Source organism: Neomonachus schauinslandi, chromosome 4 (genome assembly GCF_002201575.2).
Source record: "Neomonachus schauinslandi chromosome 4, ASM220157v2, whole genome shotgun sequence".
NCBI lineage: Eukaryota > Metazoa > Chordata > Mammalia > Carnivora > Phocidae > Neomonachus > Neomonachus schauinslandi.
Genome location: NC_058406.1, coordinates 29,258,692 through 29,285,270, shown reverse-complemented (window position 1 = coordinate 29,285,270; position 26,579 = coordinate 29,258,692). Strand labels below are relative to the sequence as shown.

Sequence of the window (26,579 nt, the reverse complement as noted above, 5' to 3'; positions counted from 1 at the left end):
GCATACCCAAGGGTCGCCATGCGTCGGTCGTGCGCACCTTTTCAGGATGAGAGCCAAGAAGCCAGCACATATAGGTTGCCGCACCTAACGAGGTCCCAGTTGAGACAGGTCGGCTCCAGACCGGTGTCCGAAGATCACACCCTGCTACAGTCCTAGTGCTACCGGCCTCCGCAGGCCCTGCCCCCGGGCGCCACGCCCATCTTTGGCCCCACCTGGACACTAGTCCGGAGTTACCAAAACCTCGCCTCTCGCTCAGCAACCGAATCGCTGCAAGGACCGGAAGAGGAAGGAGAGGTGCTGCTCCGGGAGCAGAGAGGCGGGTGTACGCAGCCTCCTTCGACTTAGCCCACTATGGGGCACCCAGAGCGTCCTGGTTGTCATGAAAACAGGCCACACCCCTGCGATCTCGGACCGTGGTTCGCAAGTGCGCATGCGCGCGCGCCCTTCCGCGCATGAGCAGTGCTACTCAGAGCCCGCCAGCCACGGTCTCGGGCGCCAGCTACGCCGCTGCCGCTGTCACTATGGCCCATTACAAAGTGAGGGGGGCGCGGCGTGGCTGGGGGCGTGCGGGCGGTAGCCAGCCGCTGGTCGGCTCGGGGTGGGAGTGGGGGCGCGCGCGCAGGTTTTGGGGGCCTGAGGTAGCGAGGCGGAGGCGGGGTTGCCGGACTCCCAGCGCCTTCTTCCTGCTCCGGTCCCTGGGCTTCGGCCACTGACCCGCCGTGTCTCCTCAGGCCGCCGACTCGAAGCGCGAGCAGTTCCGGAGGTACTTGGAGAAGTCGGGGGTGCTGGACACGCTGACCAAGGGTGAGCATGGGCTAGGAGAGGGTTCCTCGTGTCCACGCCGTACTCCTCGGCGCTGCGCCCCTGACGGGCCAAGGTGTGGGGAAGGAGGGGGAACAGGTGTGAACTGTCTGGGGTCCGGTAAGGTGGGCCTCGGGGTTCAGCAGGGACTGGCGCACGTCTGGCTGTCGGACGCCGCCCGAGTTGGGGTAGCCTCGCTCATGCTACCACTCTCCGGGCGGGGAGTGAAACTCTTGCAGCTGTTGTAAAGTCCCTCCAACTTCCGTTGCTTTGCCTCGAGCGGTCTCAGCGAGCATATTTGCTAAAGACCTTGAGATCCCAACTCCTCCCTCCTTACTTTTTGCGGAGTCAAAATTATGTAAAGAAGCATTTTCCCTCGAACAAAGGGCAAGTGGGAAAATTACCAGATTTCAAAGTTGCCTATAAAATAACTAAGTGAACTCAATCCCCAAAGTAGGCGATTCATAGTCAATTTGGTTGTGGTTTTTCAACCCTCGTTTCGTAGGCTATACCAATTCCTGCTTTGTGCATATTTCATAAGTAGAATTACAGTTTAAAGAGCTTGAGGGCACATGAAAATGGTTATATTGTTTACACCTTTTAAGATGGAAGCTGTTACACTGTATCTCTTTCTCCAAGGGGGTTCAAGACCTAAGATGAGTAAGGAGCTTGAAACTGGAGAGTTCCAAGAGATAGTTGGGGTACTGTTTATTTCACTAGCTTAGCAATAATGTGAATGTCTGCTATGTATCATTCAACTCATTGGCTAGAACTTTCAAGGATATAGAACAGAAGAGCTGTCAGGGATGATGACTGGGTCCATATGAGAAGTGTCTGGGAAATTATTTGGTAACTGCTCTTTGGCCAGAAGCAAAGGTTAGGAGAAAATTCTGGGAGAATAACTCTGGGTCTTAGCAGAAAGCAGGACTTTTAATTCCCATGCGTGGGCTGGTAATTTTGAATTGCTATCTACCTTAGGTTCAGATAATAGTTTCCTTATCTCTTTGCAATTAAATTTCAGCAAACTTGACAGGAGTACTCTATGAAAGTGCTGTGCTCTGTCCTCTCTTGAAGTGTCCTCTCTGCCCTCTCTTGAAGGGTTCCCCCCCCTTTAAAAAACTCCATGAGTTCATTTCTTTCATTTCTTTCACCATTTTATTCAGGTCTCTGTTCTAGGCACTGGGGATACAGCAGTGGGGGAGAAAAAAAAGCCCCTGCTCTAAATGAGCTTATATTCTAGTCGGAGGAGACAGATAATAAATACATAGTGCCAGCCAAGGGGAAGTGTTACGAATAAAAATACGGCAAAGGGGATAAAGAGCAACGGGTGTGCCATTTATAAGGGGTGGTGGGGGAAGGTCTCTCTTAAAAGTAACATTTGAGCACAGATCTGAATGAAATGTGATGTCAAGAGTTCCAGGAAGTGCAAGGAGCCCAGAGTGGCTGGACGGAGTAAAAGACAGAATGTTAAAAGGCAGAGAAGTGACCTTGGTGGGAGGTAACAGCCTTGTGGCCATACATGGTTCCTCCTTCATGAGACTGGAAATCCCTGAAGGCTTCTTTTCCTTTGCTCACATACACTGGCATCTAACTCCTCAATCTCTGCAGATTTCCAGTCTCCTAAATAATATCAGAGAACTTAACATAATGTCTCTACTGATGTGAGCTATTTAAAATTTGATTTTCAGCTTCAAACATGGGTACTTTACACATATTTAATTTATAATTTTAATACAGCATATTTCCAAGAGGATCTGAAACTGCTTCTAACATTAAAACACTATAAGGATGGCTAAAGATAAAGATAAGTCATTTGGAAAAAGAAGCATTTGAGATATTTTGAGTACCGTATCAACCTCTAAAAATCCCGCCTGCTAAGGCAAAAAGGGAAACACCGGCTATCGAGTTCTTGTCTGATAAAAAGGAAGTATATTTAATCTATAGAAAAGCACAGGAAACTTGATATTTACATTATGTTCTGTAATTATCAACCTCATAGTACCACTGACAGAAATTTAGAAGCTGAAAGAAATGGGGTGGGGAAGAAGAGGTAGAAAAGGGTAATAAGAGTATTCATGTCTTATAAAGTTAGTTGGCAAAGATCAGTGGATATTAATGGAAGAAGAAACAGGTTTGAGTATGTTATTTAAAGAAAAACATTTTGAAAGGAGAGGGTGGTGGTGATGTAAATATACCAATTTCTCAAAAAACAGGGTTGTAAGTATACTTAGAAGAATAACTATCAGAACTCAGTGCGGGTTGTTAAAAAATCATTGCCATTTGATTTTTTCATACTGTCTATATTTTTTTGATGAATTAAAACTAAAAAAAAGGAAGCGTGTAAGTTTTGCAACAGATCTTAACTTGGAGTCTAGAGATGCACATTTTTTGTGTATAGTTACATTTTTTGGCTTTTGTCACTTTCAAAGGGTTCCATGCACAAAAAATTTAACCACTGGTTCAGAGAGATTTTTATCTGAGTAGTAAATCCCAGGAGGAATTTGTTCAATAGAAGATGAGCAAGGTAGTGCTGACATAAGCTTTTGGATATAAACTAAAACATCTATTTTAATATTGATTTGGGCATGTTGATTACTGGTAAAGTTTTTGGTTGGTGGTTACTTAGCATGTTGTATATGAAACTATTCTTGAAGCACAGTTTGAATTCAAAGCTTCTTTCAGTAATTACCATAGCTCTGTTGATTCTCTCCAAAATTTTTCTCAAATTTATCTACTTTGTTTTCACCCCCCATCACTCTAGTGCAGGTTACTATCTTTTTCAGCTGGATTGCTACACCTGCCTCTTAACTGTTCTTCCTTCCTTCATCCTTGTCCCACTCTGGATCTTCCACACAGCAGTCAAGAGTGATCCTGTCACTCTCCTGCTTAAAAACTGTTTAATTATATGCCTGTTCTGAGGATCAAAGTCCAACCAAACTTGCAGGATCCTCCCTGGTCTGCGTCCTGACCACCTTGCCAGCTTCCTTCCCTGCCACATTGTTCACAGCTCCATCTAGCCATACTTGAATTTTCAGTTCCTCAATGTGTCGTTCTCTTGCCCTCCCCACCCCCTCACCTTCCCATTTTATCTGAAACCCTCATAGCCAAGTCTCAGGTCTTATTTCCTTTCGTTAGGGAGCCTTCCCTGGTGTTCTAGGCTGAGTTAGGTGTTCTTCCAATGTACTCCCATAATCCATCATCCTGTATTGCTGCTTGATGCTTTTTTTTTTTTTTTTTTTTTTTTTTTTTTTTTTTTGGTCTAGTTCTTTGCTTTTGCACTAGACTGTAAATTTGTTGAGAGCAGGGACCTTATCTGCCTTGTTTACCATGGTATGGCAGTCCTAGCAATGTGCTTGCTGTATAATAGGCATTTAATATTTACTGGGCTATATAATTTCAGTCATTCAAATTTAAGACTTTAATTGTTGCTTTTTTCTGCTTTTTGATTTGCAGTATTGGTAGCCTTATATGAAGAACCAGAGAAACCTAATAGTGCTTTGGAGTATCCTTTTCATCTTTCAAGTCAGAAAAAGGACTTATCTTTGGAACTCTTATTTTTTCACATAGATAATATTTAAAATATTTTTGACGATTGAAAAAGTTACTTTCCTTTATGTTTTGCAATGATGATCTCTGGGTAAATGTTGGTGGTAAGGTGGGGTGACCATGATCAGAGATATTGATACTACTCTGAGCTATTTCGTTAGTTTCATTCAGCTCAAGTAAATTCTTAACTTTGATATTAGTTTTTTAAAGCATCACTTAGGAGCTGCTACCCCAGAAAATCCAGAAATAGAGCTGCTTCGCCTAGAATTGGCAGAAATGAAAGAGAAATATGAAGCTATTGTAGAAGAAAATAAAAAACTGAAAACAAAGGTAAATGTTTTAAAAGAATTCATGTTAAAAATAATTTCACCCTTAATGATTATAAGAACAAAACCTCACTAAAATGGATATTAGGGGAGGGAGGAGGATAAATAATCTCGATTAACTGCAAGGCTGAACTGATGCCCTATCTAGAAAACCACAAATTGTAAATAGGACAAGCAATGTGTGGTCAAGAAGAGGTTCTTGGGAACTTGCATCAAGAAAAAGATGAGTGGGGCACCTGGGTGGCTCAGTCGGTTAAGTGGCCGACTCTTGATCCCAGCTCAGGTCTTGATCTTAGGGTCATGAGTTCAAGTCCTGCATTGGGCTCCACGCAGAGCATGGTGCCTACTTAAAAAAAAAAAAAAGATGAGAACATTGGTTAATGCTGCTTATGAGTAAATGGAGATTTCTGGGAGTTATAAGCAGTTGATTTAAGTAGGTCATTGTAGGGTCAATGCTTTGTGAATGGCACCTCTTAGAGTTGTGCAGTGCATAATCTGCACAGTTGTATGTGCTGGCCCTGGAATCTATTTATCTCTATAAATTTGTTTGCACTTAATTTTGTCTACTGCTCAAGTTTTTTCTTTGTTGAAACTCCTGTGAGAATTTTCATAAACTTCAAATTAGTGAACTCTAAGTCTTTTAGGTTTTTCCACATTCTGAATCACATAACGCATTTTACATTACTCTAGGCATTTCTCATAATGTGATTTATCTGCTCAACAACCTTGCGAGATAAGCGAAACAAGTACACAGACCATTTTATAGGTAGGAAACTAAAGCACAGTGAAGTCTAATTATCTTCTCAAATCTGACAGCTAATTGGAACAACGTAAATCCTAGCCTAGTGTTCTGGCAGGGAACCACAGCTTAGCATAATAGAAAATGCAGCATCTTAAATTGTCCAAGATTCCACAACACAAATACCAGTTAACTCTTTGGCATCCATTAAGTCAAAGACATGAACTTCTCTTCATTAACTGGCTAGATTAATATATGGTACATTATTATTTTTTTCTGCTTTTTAAGAGAGAGTTCAGTAAACTTGTGGTAAAGAGAAAAAGGAAGTCTCTTACCAGAAGCCACAACATCTTTGGGAAGATACAGATAGATTATTGCGTATCAGGTATTTGAGCAGTGCAGTTATGAATTGAAATTCAGCTTTGGTTTCCCAGTAATTTTAAAGGTTTATATGAAAGAGTTTTCATTACATTTGATTGTATTAAATCTTAAATTGTATTAATCTTAAATGGTTTAAAAAGGGATAGGATATTCATATAAAGTTACTGATTCAGTAATTTGAATATAATAGTTAACTACTCGTTTTGTTACTATTGAGTTTTTTTACCCAATTTAGAATAAAATTCACCTAAACTCCTCTGTCTTTGCCCTATAGCTTGCTCAGTATGAACCACCTCAGGAGGAGAAGCGTGCTGAATAGGATTCTTCTCAGTTGAAAAGACACTGAAAAAATGGTTTTGTATGACTTGAATAGTTTGTATAGTATATAATCTTTTCTGAACAGATGCTCTAGAACTCTTTTAATATGTTGAATTCACCTATCACACTCTAACTGTTATAAACACATATACTTAGAATCACCAATAAAAACTCAATATAACTTTCTTTGGGTCTTAAAAGCAGGAGAATCCAAAGTGAATCCTGAAAAAAAAAAAAAATCTAAACACAGCCATCTAATTCATTACATTAAAAGACATTCTGTTTATTAATCTGACTAGGAATGATGGTACTGGTTGTATTTTAGCCAAGGAAGTTCAGCATGGAGCTGTTCCTTGGTTTAGTGCAGGATATGAACACAGGTATAGTCATTCTTTAAAATGAAGATGACACTGTTGTTTATATCCTCTGTAGGCAGCTGTGTGACAGAAGATGCTTTTGCACGGGTTCCCATGAATCTTCTGCTCTTGTTTATATAATGTGGAACAAATAACTCTTCTTTGCCACCACTTTGCCTTAGATAACCATGTGTGTGCCAGTCTGAACTCTGACACCACGTTTTCTTCTATGCAATCATGCCCTATCTGATGATGTTGCCTTGCTTTGCTCTGTGCTTCAGTGGGTCCTAGCTGCACTTGGCCTGTGTTGTTTTTCAATTTGCTATACTAGTAGTTACCCTGATTGTAATTTATATAACTTCAAACAGGATCACACTGTTCCCCTGCCTTACTTAGTTGCTTAGTTGAGCAGAGAACTGAGGCAATATAAAATTCTGGGTTCACGCACAAGCTGGGATAAGACGGGGAATGAGCCATATATCGTGGAAAATTATAGTCTGCGGGTATAATTATATAGTGCTTTTTTCCCTCAAAGTATTTTTCTAGCCTTGAATTCATTTTATCTTCATTATCCCTGTGAAGTAGGTAGGGCAAGTATGAGCCGAGGTCGGGTGCTGAATTTTTAGGCCAAAGACTGATATTAATACAAATTATTTACTAACTGTAGAACCTTGGGCACTTCAGTTAACTGCTCTGAGATTCACTTTCCTCATCTGTTAAATGAGAAGAATAAGATCAGTGCTGCCTACCTCACAGGGTTGTTGTGAGGGTCAAATGGAATGTATGTGAAAGAACTGTAAATGGTAAAGCACTATATTCGTGTTTGTTAGTCCTTTTCCTTTCTTTTGGAAGACCTACAGTCAGATGTTCCATTTTGTTGGTCACTTATTTTCCTTACTGACTGACTTGACATTATTAAGAGTCATCCTATTTTGTGTATTCTAACCCTATTGTTAGAGAACCTGTCTTTACTCTTCGGTCAAAACACACGTAGAAAACAGAACGCTCCAGTGAAAGCTGATTTAACTAGCAAAAGCCTTAGCACTTGCTGGAAACTGTGACCAAGCTAACTGTAAGGGCATTTTAATCAGTCATGTTGGCAAGAATGTGGCAATGGTCTGTGTCTCTTCTAGTCACAAGTTTGTTTTTGGAGGGGGGCCAGATCCTGTTGGAAGAACATTCACTTGAATCAGTTTATCTTTTACCAATTTGAGTGCCTCCTACATGCTCAGCAGTAGGCTGAGTGCTGGGTGTTACAGAGATGAATGACTTGAAGTTAGTTATAAGACATGTACATAAGCAATAACAATGTGGGTAATAAGTGCTAAGAACCATAAGAACAATAAAACTTGGCCCCATGGGGATTTTGAAAGAGAGGGAGACTTGGCTTCTTTAAGCAGTTGGTATGACAGTCCCTTTGTGGAATACAGACAAGTAGAATTTTTTTCTGGCAGCCAACCCTCATTTGCTTTTCTACTATGGGACTATTATTAGCGTTTATGTAAGTCAGGTTACTGTCTCTCGTACCATCCTTTTGGACAGAATGGCAACCAGTGGGTTGGATAATCACACTTTTAAGAGGGAACTGACCTGTTTAAACTGCTGTACCAGTCAGTACTATTCAAGAATTCAGAGTCAGCCTGGCCTCTGGAGGTCCTCTTCATCATTTCTATCAAGGATATGGATGAAGACAATGTACAAGAAGATGCTCAATGGAGTAGAAAAAGGATGTCATCCATTCAGTTCCTACTACGCTTCAGCTGCCTTATCTATAAAATGTAGATTTCATATCTTGCCTACCTCACAGGTTGTTGTAAGGATCAAATTAAATATAATGGATGAAAAGTGCCTTGTAAATTGTAAAGGACTACATATGGGTTACATGGTGAAATGCCAAATCTGTAAATGCCACAAAGTTGGCTGGCTGGTAAACCATATTGAAGCAAGCTTGAAAATGATTAACTTGGAGTACCTCAACTTCTGGGCCTAAACCATAAAGCTGAAATGTCAAGTCTTATATTTAGGTTAAAAAATGCAGTGGTACAAGTTTAGGCACTAGGACTGCCGACAAAATACTAGTTCTAGTGATTATCAGTGTGAACCACATATGCTCTGGATATTAAAAAAAAAAAATTCCATTCTGGAAAGCATTAATATAAATATTGTCCAGGTGCTAAACAGTCACCCCGAAGGCTGTATTGGTCAGTATTGCATTGTAGGTGCCAGACATTTGGTGGATGTTGACAAGCCCAAATGCATGTAAAAAAGTGAATGATCAACAGGGAGAATATTGATAATACTTGATAATAAAAGGTTGTGCTGTCCAATATGGTAGCCAGTAGCCACATCTGGCAACTACAGTTAAAAAAATTCAGTTCCTCAGTCACAGTAGCAACATTTCAAATGCTCCATCCACACTGGCTACTCTATTGAACAGTATGGTTGTAGAATATTTCTATCACAGAAAGTTCTGTTGGGCATCAGCATAGAAGGGATGGTCAAAGGAACAGAGTATGTTTAATGTGAACAGAGAAGACTCAGGAGGTAATGAAGACTGCAACCTAGTATTTGAAGGGCTGTCATGAAAAAGATGAAGACTACTCCTGTGTTGTTCCATTTTAAGCTCCAGTGAGTGTGATTTTTGGTCGAAATAGAAGACTTTCCAACAGTTTTACCTCAGTGGACGTAGCTGCCTTTTGAGACAGTGAGCTCTCTTCCCTTGGAACACTGAAGTGTATGCTGCATTATCGATCAGCTAGAGGTGCTATAGAGTGGACTCTGTTTAGGAGAGAGATTGGACTAGATGACCTCTAAGGATGTGTCCTACCTTTAACTTACATATTCAGACATAACTAAGTCCCAGACCTGCAAGAACAGGCTTTCCTTTCATAATCTAGAAGCTAGTTCCTTTCGAAAATCAGTGCCACCGCCATCACCTCCATCACCTCCATTTTAAGAGGATCTTGTTTCATCAAATTTCCAATTCTAAAGCCTGACTGTCAAGAGTGAAAATTCCTCTAGCTTTCTCAAATGTATTTGGTGAAAGCGTTTTAGTTTGCTTTCATTATTCATTCCTTTGGTCTGTGATCGTGATCTGAAGGTCACAGAAGATGTAATGTTCTACGGGGAGGGGACAAGTTACATTAAAAGTAGACTGGGTGGGAAGGAGGGGAAATTGAGTTCTTTTGAGTTTGAAGTGGTAGTAGTAACCACCGTCTGATTTGCTGAAGAGGGGAGGATAAGCTGTTCTAGCTTGGCTGCATTTGCTTTCCTGTTACTTGCTAGATCGACCTGTATCACACCCATTACTCTGCCTTGGGTTGAGGCTTTACCCTCACTCAGGCTGGCTCCTCCTCCCTACCCCTGCATATCCCAACCACATCCATCCATTTAGACCTGCTCAGACGCCACCTCCTTACAGACTTTCTCACCCTCCCAACTCTCGAGCATTTTTATCTGTACCTTTGACCTTTCCACTTCATATCTCGTACCGAAGCTACTTACGCAGAGATCCGATCTCTCTTAAATCTCCCAGCAACTTGAGGGCGGGCAGGGTCCGAGTCCGGTCCAGTTTTGTGTCCCTTGTCCCCCCAGGGCATCGCGGGCATCAGTAAATACTGGTTGGGCGAGTGCCATTGTAGGAGCACAATCAGTTCTTCCCCCAAATGACCAGAGAGCATCTCCCGTTGCGATGGCCTCCAGAGCTCCCAAGAAGGCAGGGGAGCGGCGAGGAGCAAGGCGCGTGGCTGGGCAGGACCGAGGTGCTCGCTAGGGCGGAGGGCAGAGGGCTCGGCCGGCCTGGCCACCCTCCTCGTGACTCCTCCTCCCCCCTCCACGGCTCCAAGTCAGGTGATTCCGGGCACGTGACGGGCACCACCTACCCTGCTGCTCCCGAGTGGCAGCTCGGGCGGCCAATGAAGGGCTGGGCCTCGGCGCGGAGCCTATGAGGGCCGGGCTCTAGGGGGCGGGCCCCGCGGCGGTGGAGGCTGCCGGGGGCGGCGGCGGCGGCGGCGGACTGGGGAGGCGGCGGCCTGGCTTGGCCTGGCCTGGCCTGTCAGGGCGCGGGCGGCGGCAGCTTCAGCACCATGTCCCTGCAGTACGGGGCGGAGGAGACGCCCCTGGCCGGCAGTTACGGCGCGGCGGATTCGTTTCCGAAGGACTTCGGCTACGGCGTGGAGGAGGAGGAAGAGGAGGCGGCAGCCGCGGGCGGCGGGGTTGGGGCGGGGGCCGGCGGAGGCTGTGGCCCGGGGGGCGCTGACAGCTCCAAGCCGAGGATTCTGCTCATGGGGCTCCGGCGCAGCGGCAAGTCCTCCATCCAGAAGGTGAGTGGGGCCGCGCCGGGTCCCCTTCCTCCCCCTCCCCCTCCCGGGGGCTCGGGTGGCCGCCGGGCGCGTTGGGGGGGGGGGGTTGCGGAGGAGGGCGCGGCCGGGGCTGGCCGGCCGGGTTGTCCCACCGCGCTTTTTCTAGTCTTCTGGGGAGCGGGGCCAGAGGTGCGGCCCGCGGAGGACCCGGACTCTGAGTCCACGCCCAAGTCAGCCGAGGCCGAGTGGGTCCCCGAAGGCGAGACTGGCTAGAGGTAGGCAGGTGCCCGTGGCACCGCCCGGGACCTCCGCCCCCTGGGACCCATCCCCAGAGTCCTTTCCGAAACTGAGACGTACTCTGCAGTTCCAACTTGGAGAACTTGTCCGACTCCTTCCCCTGCCCGGTTTTTGTGTATTCCTCTCACTTCAGGTGACTTGAGTTTGCAGGGCTTCCCAGGTGAGCCCCAGGGACCTGCGTCAGGAAGAGCTGTGACTAAGTCACTGGCCGTTTTAATGTTTACTACTACGAAGGAGAATTTAACATTACTGGGGACTGGGGAGCTGTTATTCCACCAGTTTTGGTACTTGGGGCCAGACGAGTATAATTGCTGGTGATAGTCTCTCCTGGTATGTGTGCGATACAAAAATCTTCTGAGACCTCGAGAATATTTGCAGACCTTTGTCAGTCCATTTGCTTTCACTTCGGGTCTGTCAGGAACAAATGGAGGGCTAGACCCTTTTTAGTAAGGGGGAAACTGAGGCAGGGTTGGCCTTCTCCAGTAGCCATCCCCCTCACACGCAAGTGGTAATAAAACGCCAGATACCTGGTCTGTTGCCCTTTCCACTCCGTTGCAAAGGTCTGTCCAGAATAAGTCTGTGATATTTTGTAAACATGATGGTTTTAAAAAGTGGCCTTCTTCTGAAATTGCTGGATTACTGTGTTTTATTTACTTCCGAATTTACTGGATTGCTGGGTTTTGTCTTCTCACCTCTACAGCAAATTTGGAGTAAATTCATGGTAGGGTTTTAGCAAACTGAATTTAATTCTTCTCGCTTGTTACTCATTGACTAAACTTTGGTAGTAACTACCCATTTTCCTTTTCTAGAAAGTAACAGTGAGAGACAAATTAGCTTTATGTTAGAATTGTATGGATTGTAATTATCCTGATTCTTAAGTTACTTTTTAAAAAATTTTTATTTTATTTATTTATTATTATGTTATGTTAACCACCGTACATCATTAGTTTTTGATGTAATGTTCCATGATTCATTGTTTGCGTATAACACCCAGTGCTCCATGCAGAATGTGCCCTCCTCAGTACCCACCACCAGGCTAACCCATCCTCCCACCCCCCTCCCCTCTAGAACCCTCAGTTTGTTTTTCAGAGTCCATCGTCTCTCATGGTTCATCTCCCCCTCCGATTCCCCCCCTTCATTCTTCCCCTCCTGCTATTTTCTTCTTCTTCTTTTTTTTAACATATAATGTATTATTTGTTTCAGAGGTACAGATCTGTGATGCTATGGTGAGCGCTGTGAATTGTGCAAGACTGTTGAATCACAGATCTGTACCTCTTAAGTTACTTTTACCATTTCTTTTCTCATGGGAGCAGTCATTTCCCTGTCAACTCCTCTCCTGTCCCCCCCCATATCATTTTTTACTTGGTATAATTACTGTCTGTTTTATTTCTTCCACAAGACTGCAAACTCAGAGAAGGCAGAGGCTAGTCAGTTACCTTTCTAATTCTCAGAGCCTGATATAGGCATCCCAGTAAGTTTACAATGAACAAAAAATCTTAAACTTTAGCTATAAGCTTTTATAATCTTAAAGCAGATTTTGGCAGAATTAATACAGTTTAACAGAAAACAAAATCAATTGACATGAGAGACATTGCTACTACTAAGATTGACTATGTGCAGAGAAAATAGAAAAGTTTCAGCTTCAAAGTAGGCTTGATAGAAAGTAATTTGGTGCCTTCTCATCTCTCAGAAGTAAAAGGATAGTGAGTATTGCTGATACACCATTCACTTTTTATCTTTTTAAAAATTTTTGCTATAGGATCAAATTTTTTATATGTTAATTCAGGGTGGAGTTTTGAACTTTAAATACAAAGTTGAATAGTTATAAAATTATCTTCTTTCTTTTAACAGGTGGTGTTTCATAAAATGTCACCCAACGAGACTCTCTTTTTGGAAAGTACCAACAAGATTTATAAAGATGACATTTCCAATAGCTCCTTTGTGAATTTCCAGATATGGGATTTTCCTGGGCAAATGGACTTTTTTGACCCAACTTTTGACTACGAGATGATCTTCAGGGGAACAGGAGCATTGATATATGTCATCGATGCACAGGTAGTAGGAATAATGATGTTTATTTCTTTTTTCTCATGTCAAAAGATGTAGACACAAAGGAAAGGTGTTTATCTTCTTTATCATGTGCTTCTTGCAGATTATTTCTTTGCCGATAGATTTCCTAGCAGTATGGGAGATGGAACTGCAGAGGTGTGTTGGGAGCAGGCATGCCATTGTGCGAGTACAGAATATGAGATGATTAGGAGATAGTGGCTTATTATCTTTGAGTTCCAGTTAATGAGCAGTTTTCCACTTTTATTTGTTAATAGTGGATATTGCCGTATTTCACTAACTATTACAATAGTGATGTCACTCACTGGAAAGATCTTCTCGGTGCCCATAATCTAATGAGGAATAGGAGAACTGAGTTAGTAAATATTAAAGTGAATAGTTTTCTTGGTTGTCCAAATTGAGTTTGGCTCAACAAGCATTTATTGAGGGCCTAGCATGTGACAAGCCCTGAGATGAATGGGACATGTCCCTGACCTTAAGAAGCTTAAACGTTAGTTAGGCATGCTTTCTGAGTGAGAGGCTCTGTAATGGATGCTTTCACATACATGATCCAGTTTAATTTTTTCTTTATAATACTGTGAGGTAGGTATAATAATTCCAATTTTATGGATGAGTAAACTGAGATCACAAGTTTAAGGAACCTGCTTAAAGTCACACATCTAGTAAATGGCAGAGCTGGGATTACTTTTAAAAAAATTCTATTGGGAAGAAATGTCCATTTCCTTTTCCCTTTTCTTACCAATATTAAAAATTACAAACATTAACTTGGTAATTGAATTTTTTATCTGGAGAGGTGAAAGATTTAGAGAGATTAAGTTAATGTATTTGAATGTTTGGAGTATTTGTGAATAATTAGGATAATATATTTTCTGTGGTTGGGGAAAGAGGTGGTTTGAGGCTTTCTTAACTCGTTACTGACTTTTACAAGATTTCTTTTTAAAAAATATTTTGTTCTGACTTACAGGATGACTACATGGAGGCTTTAACAAGACTTCACATTACTGTTTCTAAAGCCTACAAAGTTAACCCAGACATGAATTTTGAGGTTTTTATTCACAAAGTTGATGGTCTGTCTGATGATCACAAAATAGAAACACAGAGGGACATTCATCAAAGGGCCAATGATGACCTTGCAGATGCTGGGCTAGAAAAACTCCACCTTAGGTAACAACATGTGTGTTTGATATGAGAGCCCTGAAAAATGTGTAAATGTATTCCCATCTCTGTCATTACAAACACGTAGCTTTCTGTTCCTGGTATACCCTTCCCAAATCTGTGATGTTCTTGATCTCTTTGTTGAATTCAATTTTGGGAACCTGATGGTATTTGAGAAGTTACTTTCCCAATTTTTTTGCATTTTCCTGGCGATTGAAGTCATGTGAAGTGTTTTCATTGGTGCTTTTAGAAATTCATCTCAAGAGACTGGAATCAGCCTGTTTCCTCATGGCATAAATCTGCTTTGGGACTCCCCTCTCTTGATTTCATCATTTATTTATTTATTTATATTCATTTTGCCTCAGTTCAAGGACTCTGTCATATTTGTTGTAGAACTATGTAGCTTGAGTCTTCACAGTATTTTTTTCAGTAGGAAGAGCCTTTTAAAGAGGTACATTTTCAAGTCTGGTCTCTAATGTATCTTATGTATGTTTTAAAAACAGTTTATGCTTTTATGAATCTCTAAAGTTTGGGTTAGGTGAGTTTATTCTATAAATCTGTTTAGGGTTCCTGTTAGGTTTAAAGAACTGCTGATTCATAATTAAATACCGTTAAGAAATGATTAAAGAACAACTACTAGATAGGATTGATGATTTATGTGCTTGTGTTCTGAAAGTGTATGAGGAATATTTTCTGTATTTTGTATTTTTTTGGTGGTATAGGTAGATATGAGTAATAAAAAGTACCCAAGAAAATGTTCTCTTGATGATATAAACAGCTTAAAGGGGAAGCAGGGGAGAGACCCATGGTAGAGCTATTTCCCTGTCCCTGGTCTGTTAGAGTGACTTCCTTATAGGCTCAAGCCACCCCCCATCCCTGCCCCAAATATTCCCTAGGGCCTCAGGCTCCAAGGTCTTTCAGTTATTCTTCTAGGAAGTCATGTAGAAAAAGTCTTATTGATCTATAGTTTGTCTGGATTGAAATTTTAAAATATTTATCAGTAATTCATGCTTTAAAAAAATTATTTGTAAGCGAAAGTGAAAGTGCCTCCCTATGAATTTCCTCAGTCTTACTTTTAGGACTCTACTCTTAACAATGGATTTTAGGCCATGATTGTCCTGTGTTCCCTAGTGCACATGGGAATTCTCCTAATCTCTTTACACCACTTCCTTGTCCCTTTTTGGGGCGTCCCACCCCCAGTGGTACATGCCATCCCTTTCTCTAGTTCCTTATAGGGCCCTAGGCCTTGTTAACCTCTGTAGAATCTTTGCATCAAGCTTTTATTAATAACTAGCACGGCTGTGGGTTAGGCTGTATTCAATTTCCGGTTTCCAGAAACCCAGCTTACTAAAATGCCCCGTACGTTGCAGGTTCTCCATGTCCCCATCTACTTCCAAGCCTCAGAGTCCCTGAAGGACCTTCCCATATTGCTAACCTTTTTGCCTAAAGGAAACAGTAAAATATTCCTTTGTCCCTAGTGCCTTTAGGAGGGGGTCATCTTGGCCTCACTTGTTTCGTTGCTCAAACATCTAGAGTCGAGCCCCATCTTGTATAGAGTTAGGTTCCTAGATCAGCTTCTTGAAAGTATTTTTAAATTGCCTGTAAAGTGTGATAGCCACAGTTCTGTGTTTCCGACTTTGTAATGTATACTTATAAATAAATAAATAGAACAACTACATAATGAGGAGTATACTCCCTGAGCTAAAAATAACAGGTAAAATTGTATTGTTTAAAATGTGAAAGGTCTCTCTTTTTCATATGTGTTTTGTTAAATCTGTGGATGTTACTTCTCCACTGTATGTCCTTTTAGGCAGATTCCTGTTCCATTCCTATTTTTTATAGGGCCCCAGCTCCTGTCCTTCTAATTATGTCATTTACATAAATTCTGAGCATCAGTTTTGTTCATTCGTTTATTGAACAAATATTTATGAGCACTGTTCAAGGCAGTGGGGTTGTAGCTATGAGCAAGACCGTCATGTCTCTGTCCTCACGGAGCTTACATTCTGATGAATGAGACAGCTCAGAAGCCCTTACAAATAAATGTATAGTGTAATTTTAGGTACTTATCAGTACTATGAAGAAAAATTAGGGGAAAGGGCTGCTGTTTTAGGTAGGGTCAGGAAAGAGCTTTCTGAGGAAATGACATTTTTGAAGAAACCTGAATTATATTCTTATTGAATAAATGTCACCCCTCTCTGTGCTCCCTCTTGGTTTTTATCTTGGTCTTTGTCAGTTATGGGCTTAAGAAACCAGGTTTTTTGGATCAGGTTGCAAAGACTTAGGTGAATATTCAGGTTTCTGCATCTGAAAATGCTTTCCTGGGTACTAGGAAATTGCCCTCTTTTGTAAATGCTGTAAAGAGATGGATGGTTACAAGCCAGGTGGGGAAACTACGTTTGTCTTCTTGAACAGTAGGGAATGACAGGCAAGATAAAAAGGCTTTATTTGAACTTAGTGAAATCAAATGTTAAGAAACTTAAAATTTTATATTTTATAATTGTCACTGAACTTAAGATATTTTTCAAATTAATCAAACTGTGTTGTGTTTTTCAGCTTTTATTTGACTAGTATCTATGACCATTCAATATTTGAAGCATTTAGTAAGGTGGTGCAGAAACTCATCCCACAACTGCCGACCTTGGAAAACCTATTAAATATCTTTATATCAGTAAGTGAGCTAATTCACTACAGTTTCTGATTCCATTTTCTTGAATATATTTGTGTTATCAAATTCTCCAGAAAAATGGCTTGTATTAGTCTGAATCAGGCTGAAAGACTAATGACACACTTAACATGTAAAATAAATCATAACATTAAAAAAAAATGGCTTGAGTTATTTTCTGAGTTCTTTTCTTAGTGCTCACCCTTTTGATCTTAAAATGAAGTGAAAAATTTCTTCATGCTTTCTTAATAAAAACCTTCATGATAAAAAAAAAATCTTCATGACATCTGTTTGCTGAACGAAGAGTAGTAACTGGAAAAGTCTGGGTTTTGGGAATTTGACTTCTGCTTAATCTCTGCTTTATAGGAGGTCACATTGAAAAATTGATGTTTTCTTTTCCTTGCTAACGTAATCTTAGTATCATATTTCACCTTCCTTATTTTGAAGATTCAGCTTAATAAAAAAGGATATTCCTTCAATAAATATAACATTCAACTTTTATATTTTCTAGACATTACTTTGAAGCACTCAGGGTGTAGTGATCCCCAGTTCTTTTGGGCTTTTGGGTTATGTTAGATGTTGACATCAAACTAATTCTTTTATGTTTTGCTGATTGCCACAGAAAGCTTTTCTGGTAGCAAGGTCATTCAAATCAGAGGTTGATTATTGTAACAAGAAAGGATTATTGAAAATGTAGCATGGCTTGATTTTTGGAGGATTTTTTTTGTTAATTTTTTTGGTGGTGTCTTAGCAAATAAATCATTTAAGTAGAGGAGGAAGAAAAACAAATTTACTGCAGTTAAGTCAGTAAATCAGAGAAATGATTCCACTTTTATTCTTTGGATAACAGAAGTGTCTCTCAACCAAATACTATTTGCTTCTTTGGTATTGGGCTATACAATTAAAAATGTCCTTGTGTGTTAATCCATAATTTCAAGATCTTAGGTAAATTACAAATTTTGATTCTTAAAACTGAATACGTCCCCAATTTTGTTTTTCCAAGAATTCAGGTATTGAAAAAGCTTTTCTCTTCGATGTTGTCAGCAAAATCTACATTGCAACAGACAGTTCTCCTGTGGATATGCAATCTTATGAACTTTGCTGTGACATGATTGATGTTGTAATTGATGTGTCTTGTATATATGGGTAAGTTATATATATATATATATATATATTTGCAAGATCTCAGACAGGTGGAAGACTACCAGTTTGGTTTGTCAGAGGGGTTAATTTTTGAGGCCTCTGGCTGGTACTGTTTGGAGTGGACTTGTTCTGACTATAGTGCTTCCGCTTGGAGCTTGATTTCCCTGTAGAGGGACTGCTAGGTCTTACTGCTTCAGAGGATGGGTAAGAGCAGTTGAAAAAATGTGCTAGTGCCAGATTTAATTGTCAGTGAAAGTTTCTCCTGCCATGATTTGGGGGGCTTGCACTGTGTCTTCTTCCTTAGGGATTCTGCTAGATCAAAAAAGTAGATTAATTTATTTTGAATAACAGTAAATACTGGTTCCTAATTTATCTTCAGGCTTTATGGAAATGAGAGATCCTAATCTTTCAGAGAGCTAAGAAACAAGGAAATCAGAATTTTGGGTGTCAGAAGGACTTACACAGAAAAATTTGACCCATACATCTGAGTTTCCAAAATAAATTTCTAAAATGTAAACTATTTCTTTATGTAAATTCACCAAACTCCATACAGAGATTTATAAATGCCAGCAAAGGTGTGATTTTGTGGAATAGTCCAGAGGACGAGTGAAAACTTTGGAGAATTACTGGTATTTCAAAAGCCAACAACCTCTGTTGCTTCTAATAGCCCTGACCCCCCACTCCCCCATGCATTAACATCAGCACTCCCAAGGCACTTTTCTGATGCTCTAACATAACCTTTGCTTTCTGTGTCCTTTATCTGTTCCCTTTTCCACCTGGTCTGAACTCTTCTTTCATCTCGCTGTCCCTGCCCTTCACCTTGGTCTCTCAGCCTAATTTGTTGGTGTCTTTCTCCAGCTGACTGAGTAGGAGAATGCATTTCTCTCACATGTTCTTTACCTGTCTGTTCCTGTCTTCTATTTGTTTTTCACTTTTGTGGTTACATGCTCTCCTTTGCTCTAACTTTTTCCATAATGAAAATGTGATGTTTCTGTTTGTTATATTATTCGGTAAAGCTTCATGTTCCCATTCCTAATTTTAAAAATGGATGAATAGAACACTTATTTTTTTCTTTAAAAGAAATCACAATTTCATAACTGCTTTTTTCATAATTTAAAAACCAAATTTAGTTGCAGTTTTTTTCAGCATAAGGTACATTGTAAAATACATTATACATTATGTGGCACATTATAAAAGAGAAGAAAAATATCCATTATCTCATTCTTAACACAATCCATGCATGCAGTTTGTTGTACTTTATTATATTTATTTCTTACTTGATTCTTGGTTTACATCTTTTGAAGGAGGACTAGGTATAATTCTGACAATTCTAGTAAAGACAATAGCTTTCAGACCCTGAAGGCTCACTTTGTAAGCATCAGGATACCACAGTATCTTGATAGACTGTATTCATTTTAGTTTTTATACTTACTCCTTTTTCACTAGTGGCAGTTTTCTTACGTTAGGTCCTTTTTTGTATACTGTGTCAGTACAGATTAGGATGAGGGAAGATTTAAAACCTATATTCCCTGTATCCTGGGTAAACATGATGAAGGTGTGCACGCATGGAATACTGCATCCTTGTCTGGGAACCCTATTTCTTTTTTTTTCTTTTCTTTTTTCTTCTTCTTCTTTTTTTTTTTAAGTAGGCTCTGTGCCCTGTGTGGAGCCCAACGTGGGGCTTGAACTCATGACTCTGAGATCAAGACCTGAGCTGAGATCAAGAGCCAACTGAGCCACCCAGGCACCCCTGGGAGCCCTATTTCTTAAATGGGAACTTCTGTTGCCATATATTTAAGCCAGTATTTTTTCTTAAAAGAGCCTTGGGAAACTGGGTGGAAGGACTTGTCATTGTGCAAATTAAATGTGACAGAATACCTCGCTGGGAAACCTGTAATGAATACTTTCTTTTAAAACAGGTTAAAGGAAGATGGAAGTGGAAGTGCTTATGACAAAGAATCTATGGCAATTATCAAGCTGAATAATACGACTGTCCTTTATTTAAAGGAAGTGACTAAATTTTTGGCACTGGTCTGCATTCTTAGGGAAGAAAGTTTTGAACGAAAAGGTAATGGCATTTTAAAAGGCTGATTTTATGTTAAGTTCTTTGTAAAAATTTATTAGGTTCTTGAAAATCAGAGAAAATAATACTGCAGTGTTAGACAAGTATCAGCTCAAACTACTTTTGTCCCTTCCTTTCCATATATAGTCCAGACTTCTTTTGGTCTTTTATGTTAAATCAGGTATTTAATTCCAGCCTTTCTTATTTTGGGTCCTTTTAATACATGTCTAAATGCTTGCACTTGGGCTTCCACCCAAACCTGTTTCTGGAGATGATTCTTGGGCAGGTTACCAGCTTACCTTCTTGCTACATGCAGTGGCCTTTCCTCATTCTCTTGCCTCTTCAGCCTTCTCAAGCATGTGACCCTGCCAGTCCCTCCTTGCTTGTTGTTTCCCTCTCTCTTTGCTTCCCTAAAGCTGAGCTCTCCAAGTTATTTTATGTATTTGTTTCTCTGCTCTCCTCTTCTGTTTCTTTTGTTTTTCTCGGTTCTGAGCGTTTTTCAGAGCCACGTCTTTTTGCTTGCTTCTTCCCTTATTCTCCTGGTCAGCTCATCCAAGCCATGGTCAGTTAATGTTCTCTATGTGGTTGAAAAATTCACCTCTCTAGCTCTGACTTGGGCCCATATTCCAGTCCCATGTTTGGAGCTCTTAGTAAGACATTTTCACTTAAATATTTGATTATCATCTTGTACATGTTGTCAAAACTGATGACTATTTCCCCTCAGTTTCCTGACCCTCTTGGCTACTGTAGTGTTGTTACCAGTTATGACATTGCCTGGTGTCCAAGCTCAGATGTCTTATAGTCAGGTGATTGTGTGGAGGCATTGCGAAGGGGCCCTTGCAGGTCATTTCACAAGGGCATTCTGTGTTCTCCTTTTTCCCTTCTTTTCCTGTATTGTTTACATTGAATTTTCACCAAATCTCATTTGTTTCTTGGGTTTCCTTTCCAGTCCCACTGTCAGTCCGGGTCCTCCTCCCTGCAGGCCCGTGGTGGTGCAGTCATGTCCTACTTGAGGTGATGCGCTCTGCATGTGTTTTGAGGGGCTAGTATGTATTGTCTTTTATTCCAAAGACAGACTAGCTTTCAGAAAGTTACTTTCATCATGTTATTTAAGTCCTCAAGGATCTATCATCGCTCTCTTGTTCACTGCAACAGGTGCCTGCTCTATGGTCTGTGTTTTTAATATTTAATATTGAACAAATTAATTACATTTCACTAATGTTAATATTAATGAACTATATCAGATACACAACATTTTTGGATAAACAAAAATGTGTGTATTCACGTTTGAGCTTCAGAATTTAAAACATGGCAGAGACATAGTTGACTTTGATGTATGTCTCCTTGGAAGTCTTTTTGGTGCTATGTTGAATGTAGTAGTTAATTTTCCCATGATGTATTATTTTACTTTGTATCTTCCTTAACCAATATAGAGTTTTGTATTGTGTATCTCTGTGTAAATGATGTAAAAATGTAGTCTTCTGCAACTTGCTCACTCTCTTCACTTAAGATCCTTTTTGAGATTTGTGTTGATAACATGTAGCTTTAGTTCATTCAGTCATTTTCACTGCACACCATATTGACTGAATATACCACAATTTATTTTCTTTCTGCTGGACATTTAGGTTACTTTTAAAATCACAAATAGCTTTGCAACAAATACTCAGATGCAGCAGAAGAACATGTTTGCCATTGCACATGTGGAGAGTTTCTCTTAGAATATATTTAGTAGTGGAATTTATAGAGATGTATTCATACATCTTCAGCTTTATTAAACATTGCTCTCCAAAGTGGCTTTCCCATTTTCGCCTCTGGCAGCACTGTGTAGGAGTTCTTGTCACTTCGTGTCCTTGATAATGCTTGTCAATCTGGTAGGTGTAAAATGGTATCTCATTTGGTTCTAATTTTTACTTAATTACTAGTTAGGGCAGGCATTTTCCTTATGGCAGGTACCTTTTATGCCAGTTCAAGGTTGTTCTTTGGCAATTTACCTGTTCATAGACCTTTATCCTTTTTGTACTTCTTAGGAGTTCTTTATTTTCCTCCATTCTAATCTTAAAAGTTAAAAACAGGGGTGCCTGGGTGGCTCAGTCAGTTAAGCGTCTGCCTTCGGCTCAGGTCATGATCTCAGGTTCCTGGGATCGAGCCCCACGTTGGGCTCTCTGCTCAGCAGGGAGTCTGCTCCTCGCGTTCCTTCTGTGCTCTCTCTCTCTCACTCACTCTCAGGTAAATAAATAAAAATCTTTAAAAAAAAATAAAAGTTAAAAACAAAACCGTTTTTGGTTACAGAAATTTTCAAATGTATACAAAAGTAGAGCAACACAAGGAGTGTCCACATACCCATCCTCCCGCTTTAAGAGTCACCAGTGTATGGTCAGTCTTGTTTTCTGTTTATCGTACCAGCTAAATTATTATTTTTTACCCTTTTGTTGTGGAAACTGTCAGACATGAAAAAGTAGAGAACAGAATGAACCCCTTTTATCTATCACCCAGATTGGATAATTATCAAAATCATAGCCAATCTTTTTCTATACCTCTTTCCCTACTGGATTATTCTTTTTTTTTTTTTTTAAAGATTTTATTTATTCATTTGAGACACAGAGATAGAGAGAGAGCATGAGCAGGAAGAGGGAGAAGCAGGCTTCCTGCTGAGCCAGGAGCCTGATGTGGGGCTCGATCCCAGGACCCTGGGATCATGACCTGAGCCGAAGGCAGATGCTTAACCATCTGAGCCACCCAGGCGCCCCCTTACTGGATTATTCTAAAACAAATCTCTGACTTGATCAAGTAATTTTGTCTCTACAGATTTCAGCAGGTATCTCTAAGAGATAGCATTCTTTTTAAAACGTAATGGTGCCATTAATAAACATAAAAAAAGAACAGTGATTTCGTCAGATCTCTGGCTAGTGTTCAAGTTTCCCTGATTGTCAATTTTATTTTACCATTTTCACAGAAGTAATTTTTAATGTAGTTGAACTTACCAAACTTTTATAGTTTTTTTTTTTTTTTCCTTCCTGAGTCTGAAGGACCTCCTGGATTTGGCTCTAATCTCCTTAGTCAGACTTGATTCCCAGTACTTCCCAGTGAGAATTCTCTGCCCCTATCTCCAGCCACACCAGTTTCTTTCCTGTCTTTGACCTGTGCTGTGTTCTCATTGCCAGCTCCCTGCTGTTTTTTTGTAATATTGTTCCTCTTTCCTGCCTAACTAAACCTTGCCTGTATCCCCAAAGTTCTGCCTCATCCCTGAGGTTTTCATTGGCTGCTTTTGCCCTGCACTGGGCTCTCCCTCCTGCAGACTTCTTTGACATTTGTAGTCATTTTAACGCCGTATTGTTTTGATTTGTTTCTTGTGTGGTCGTCTTCATGTCCCAGTATCCTCGAGGGCATTGATGCTTCTCTGATCTGCCATTCTTCTCACTGGCTTCTATTCTTAAGGTCACCTCATGGTTCAGAATGGCTCCTGGAGCTCCGTATTCCAGACGATAAGGAGGAACAAGACTGGGGAAAGAATACTTCCTTTTCCTTTTAAGGAGATTTCACAGAGGTCCCACATGCTTCCACCTATCTCAGTGGCCGGAATTGGTCATGTGGCCACACATAACTGCAAGGAAGTCTGGGAAGTGTAATGTTTTAGCTGAGCATCATTGTGCTCATCTGAAATTGGGTTTCCGTTACTAAGGAAGAAGGGGGAAAAGTGGATTTTTGGTAGGCAACTAGCCATTTCTATCACAAAACAGAACTGTTTGACCAAAATCTTATTTGGAAACCAGTTCATGAAACAGATGAAGAAGGAGCTGCATTGCCTGGAGAGCAGGTGTAGGCTACTGAGGCTCTGGCTGGTGGGCCTCTCTGGTACCTCCCAGACCCCAGGGCTCTACCGGGCAGTGTGCCAAACTGCTGCTCCAGCTGTTCCCTCCTGCTCTTCACTGGCTGCCTGAAACACTTGTGAAAGGAAAAGCTTGGTAATTTGAAAAGTATTTTATTTTCACTTTAGATTTTATTGTAGGTTTTCTTGGCAAATTTACCTTCCTGATTGTTTTATTTATTGACTCAGCTCATTCCCAGGCCCCAGAGGTAACCAGTGTTAACGGTTTGGGTATCTGCTTTATCACGTTTCTAACATAGAAAACTCCTCAGTTGGGTGTGTGTGTTTTTTAATACATAACCAATTATTTCCTTCTGTCACCAAATATTTCCTAACAGATAATTTCACAATTGACATTCAGGGGGCCTCATCTTCTTTCTCTCTTGCAGGTTTAATAGACTACAACTTCCACTGTTTCCGGAAAGCTATTCATGAGGTTTTTGAGGTGGGTGTGACTTCTCACAGGAGCTGTGGTCACCAGCCCAGTGCCCCCAGCCTGAAAGCACTGACACACAATGGCACGCCGCGAAATGCCATCTAGCCTGAAGTCCAGCTGTCGGGGCTCTGTGCCAGCTCACTCTTCACTCCAGGGTCAGATGCCACGTGCTACAGGACAGGGGAGCTGCCGCTTGTGGGAATCCTGGTGCCGGTCCCACTAGAGACAAGGGGTAGAGTTTCTCGTTTGGATGAAAACCCCTTCAACCAGTGGTGTGCAACTGAAGCTACTATTTCTTTTTTTTTTAAATGGCAAAAAAGAATTCTAAAGACCACAGAACACAGTGTGTCTTTCTCCTCTTTGGGGTCCTATTTTAAGTAGTTGGGATATTTTGGACCTGGAGATAACACCACTTACCCATCCTTACCAGAGAATGTTGCTGTCAATTGCCAGTTGGAAATAATAGAAAGAACTGAATTTTTATATGCTTCACTTAGGTTTTCATTTGAGTAGTCTCTAAAAATCCTGCCTTGCTTAAGTTCTAACACTGCCTCTCAGATTGCAGTTTTGGACATTGCACACCTAAGTCGTTTTAAATGCATTTGCTTGCTAACTCAGAAGACACATGGTCTGACCGCAGCAAAGGACATTCCTGTGTTTGTTACTGAAGAAACGAGAACGTTTTATGCTGCATCAGGTCGAGAGCAAGGCTCAACAGTGGCTGCTGCATTAATTCTCTTGGAAGTGTTGAAGAAACTGAAACAGAAGAAAAAGTTTGCACCTGTGTTTTGGGTACCAGCTATCTGGGTTCTTTCTCCTCCATTAGATAAGTGATCATGATCAGTGTAATGATGGGAATTTAAGAAGTTTGTTTTCCCCACAATCTCCTCCTCCTAGGGGAGAAATTCATTATGTCATTGAAATATTTAGCTCACTTTTCTGTAGACTTGGTCCCAGCCGCTACATACCTTTTATTCTAAGCTATCTGTATTCTTTACGAACTGCTGTTTTGTTGGCCATGAATGACCCTAAGGCACTGGTGGGCTGTCCACTGGGAGTTGGAGAGAGCACATGGCGCCACAACGTGTCATTAAACAGACTGTGTCTCCAGTATTCTGACACCGAGTGTCAACTGTGGTACTTTCTTCACCTAGGATATTAATTCATAATTGTTTCTTTTTGTTGATGGTTGATACCCTGTCCATTGATTTAAAGTGACATTATTTTTACTCGACATGCCCAGTAGTCCTATATTCCAAAGCCACTGGACCACTTGAGTACATAAGTGCCACTGTTTAATGAAATATGTATATTCAGGTCTGTTAACCTAACAGTGTGACTTGGAGTGCTTCCTGCAGATGATTCTGACTGTTGAGTATTTACATGGACCATGGTGATATCCAAAAGAAAATGCTTTTATATTTATAGATTATTTCACTGAACTATATAAAATGGGTATCAATAAATGTATTTACTCCAAAATCAGTTTTTTATTTGCCTCTGATAGGAGGGTGGGATGATGGGACATTGGGTTGTCTCACTTGATCATTCTATTGTCCATTCCTTTCACGGCTTCATATGGTTAACAGGCTGTATGTCTTAGGACATCAAGCTCTGTCCTGATGCAGGAATTTCATGCCTTGGGTCCAGACATCTCTCCTGGCCCATTTCTGCTTAGGGTAGGCAGTCCAGGCCCAGGTGAAAGGGTTTTTTGGTTGTGGTGTTGGCATACCAACAAATCTCTCTCATGGTGAGGAATATGCAGGGCCTGGCATAACTGGTGCATTATAGCCAAGCCAGGAAGGGGTAAGGAGATAAATTAGGTAGGACACCATATAAAAAATGTGTACCAATTCCAGCTTGTTCGTTTCTTCCAGTTCCTGGGATACTCATTATTGACCCTTAAATGTCAGTTAGGTGGGATCTGAATTGGTTGGGGTAAGGTATACAGTAGTTTATAGAAGGGAGAAAGGTAGATAGAGGTTGAAAGATCTTTTAATTTTCATGATCGGATTACTTTAGAATTCGATTTTAAAACTTTGAAATGGAAATCACAGAAACATTAAAAAAAATAAAACCTCTTAAAATACAATCTAATCCTGTATCCGTTTCCAAATTAGGGAA

At 40.8% G+C, this 26,579-nt stretch overlaps 2 protein-coding genes and 1 long non-coding RNA gene across 4 annotated transcripts; 2 read left to right on the top strand and 1 right to left on the bottom strand.

Annotated features, from left to right (window-relative positions):
• The first annotated feature begins 466 nt into the window (after positions 1 to 466).
• LOC110575239 (MYC binding protein) lies at positions 467 to 7,285 on the top strand. The gene is made up of 5 exons (XM_021684221.1): positions 467 to 536; positions 732 to 804; positions 4,255 to 4,303; positions 4,548 to 4,677; positions 6,068 to 7,285. Exons 1-5 carry the CDS (start codon positions 522 to 524, stop codon positions 6,110 to 6,112), a joined length of 312 nt encoding a protein of 103 aa, XP_021539896.1. The 5' UTR covers positions 467 to 521; the 3' UTR covers positions 6,113 to 7,285.
• On the bottom strand, positions 5,000 to 10,000 carry LOC123324578. The gene is made up of 3 exons (XR_006539899.1): positions 9,972 to 10,000; positions 8,058 to 8,136; positions 5,000 to 5,016 (listed from the first exon to the last, which is right to left on the bottom strand). It is a non-coding gene; the product is annotated as an uncharacterized LOC123324578 (long non-coding RNA).
• A 498-nt stretch (positions 10,001 to 10,498) lies between these two features.
• Positions 10,499 to 25,931, top strand: RRAGC (Ras related GTP binding C). Of its 2 annotated transcripts, none has more exons than XM_044913980.1 (7): positions 10,499 to 10,789; positions 13,019 to 13,120; positions 14,097 to 14,296; positions 16,841 to 16,955; positions 17,953 to 18,095; positions 20,012 to 20,160; positions 24,409 to 25,931. In XM_044913980.1, exons 1-7 carry the CDS (start codon positions 10,553 to 10,555, stop codon positions 24,558 to 24,560), a joined length of 1,098 nt encoding a protein of 365 aa, XP_044769915.1. In that variant the 5' UTR covers positions 10,499 to 10,552; the 3' UTR covers positions 24,561 to 25,931. The 2 variants fall into 2 exon arrangements, with proteins under 2 accessions (XP_044769915.1, XP_021539414.1); XM_021683739.2 differs by having other exon boundaries at positions 12,917 to 13,120.
• The last annotated feature ends 648 nt before the right edge of the window (positions 25,932 to 26,579 follow it).

Excerpts from the sequence above, each read along its gene's own strand:
- LOC110575239 (XM_021684221.1), top strand. Across the intron at positions 805-4,254 it reads GCTGGACACGCTGACCAAGG|TATTGGTAGCCTTATATGAA; the intron begins GTGAGCATGGGC and ends TTTGATTTGCAG. Across the intron at positions 4,304-4,547 it reads AAACCTAATAGTGCTTTGGA|TTTTTTAAAGCATCACTTAG; the intron begins GTATCCTTTTCA and ends CTTTGATATTAG.
- RRAGC (XM_021683739.2), top strand. The coding sequence starts at position 10,553 with ATGTCCCTGCAGTACGGGGCGGAGGAGACGCCCCTGGCCGGCAGTTAC. Across the intron at positions 10,790-12,916 it reads GCAAGTCCTCCATCCAGAAG|GTGGTGTTTCATAAAATGTC; the intron begins GTGAGTGGGGCC and ends TTCTTTTAACAG. Across the intron at positions 13,121-14,096 it reads TATATGTCATCGATGCACAG|GATGACTACATGGAGGCTTT; the intron begins GTAGTAGGAATA and ends TCTGACTTACAG.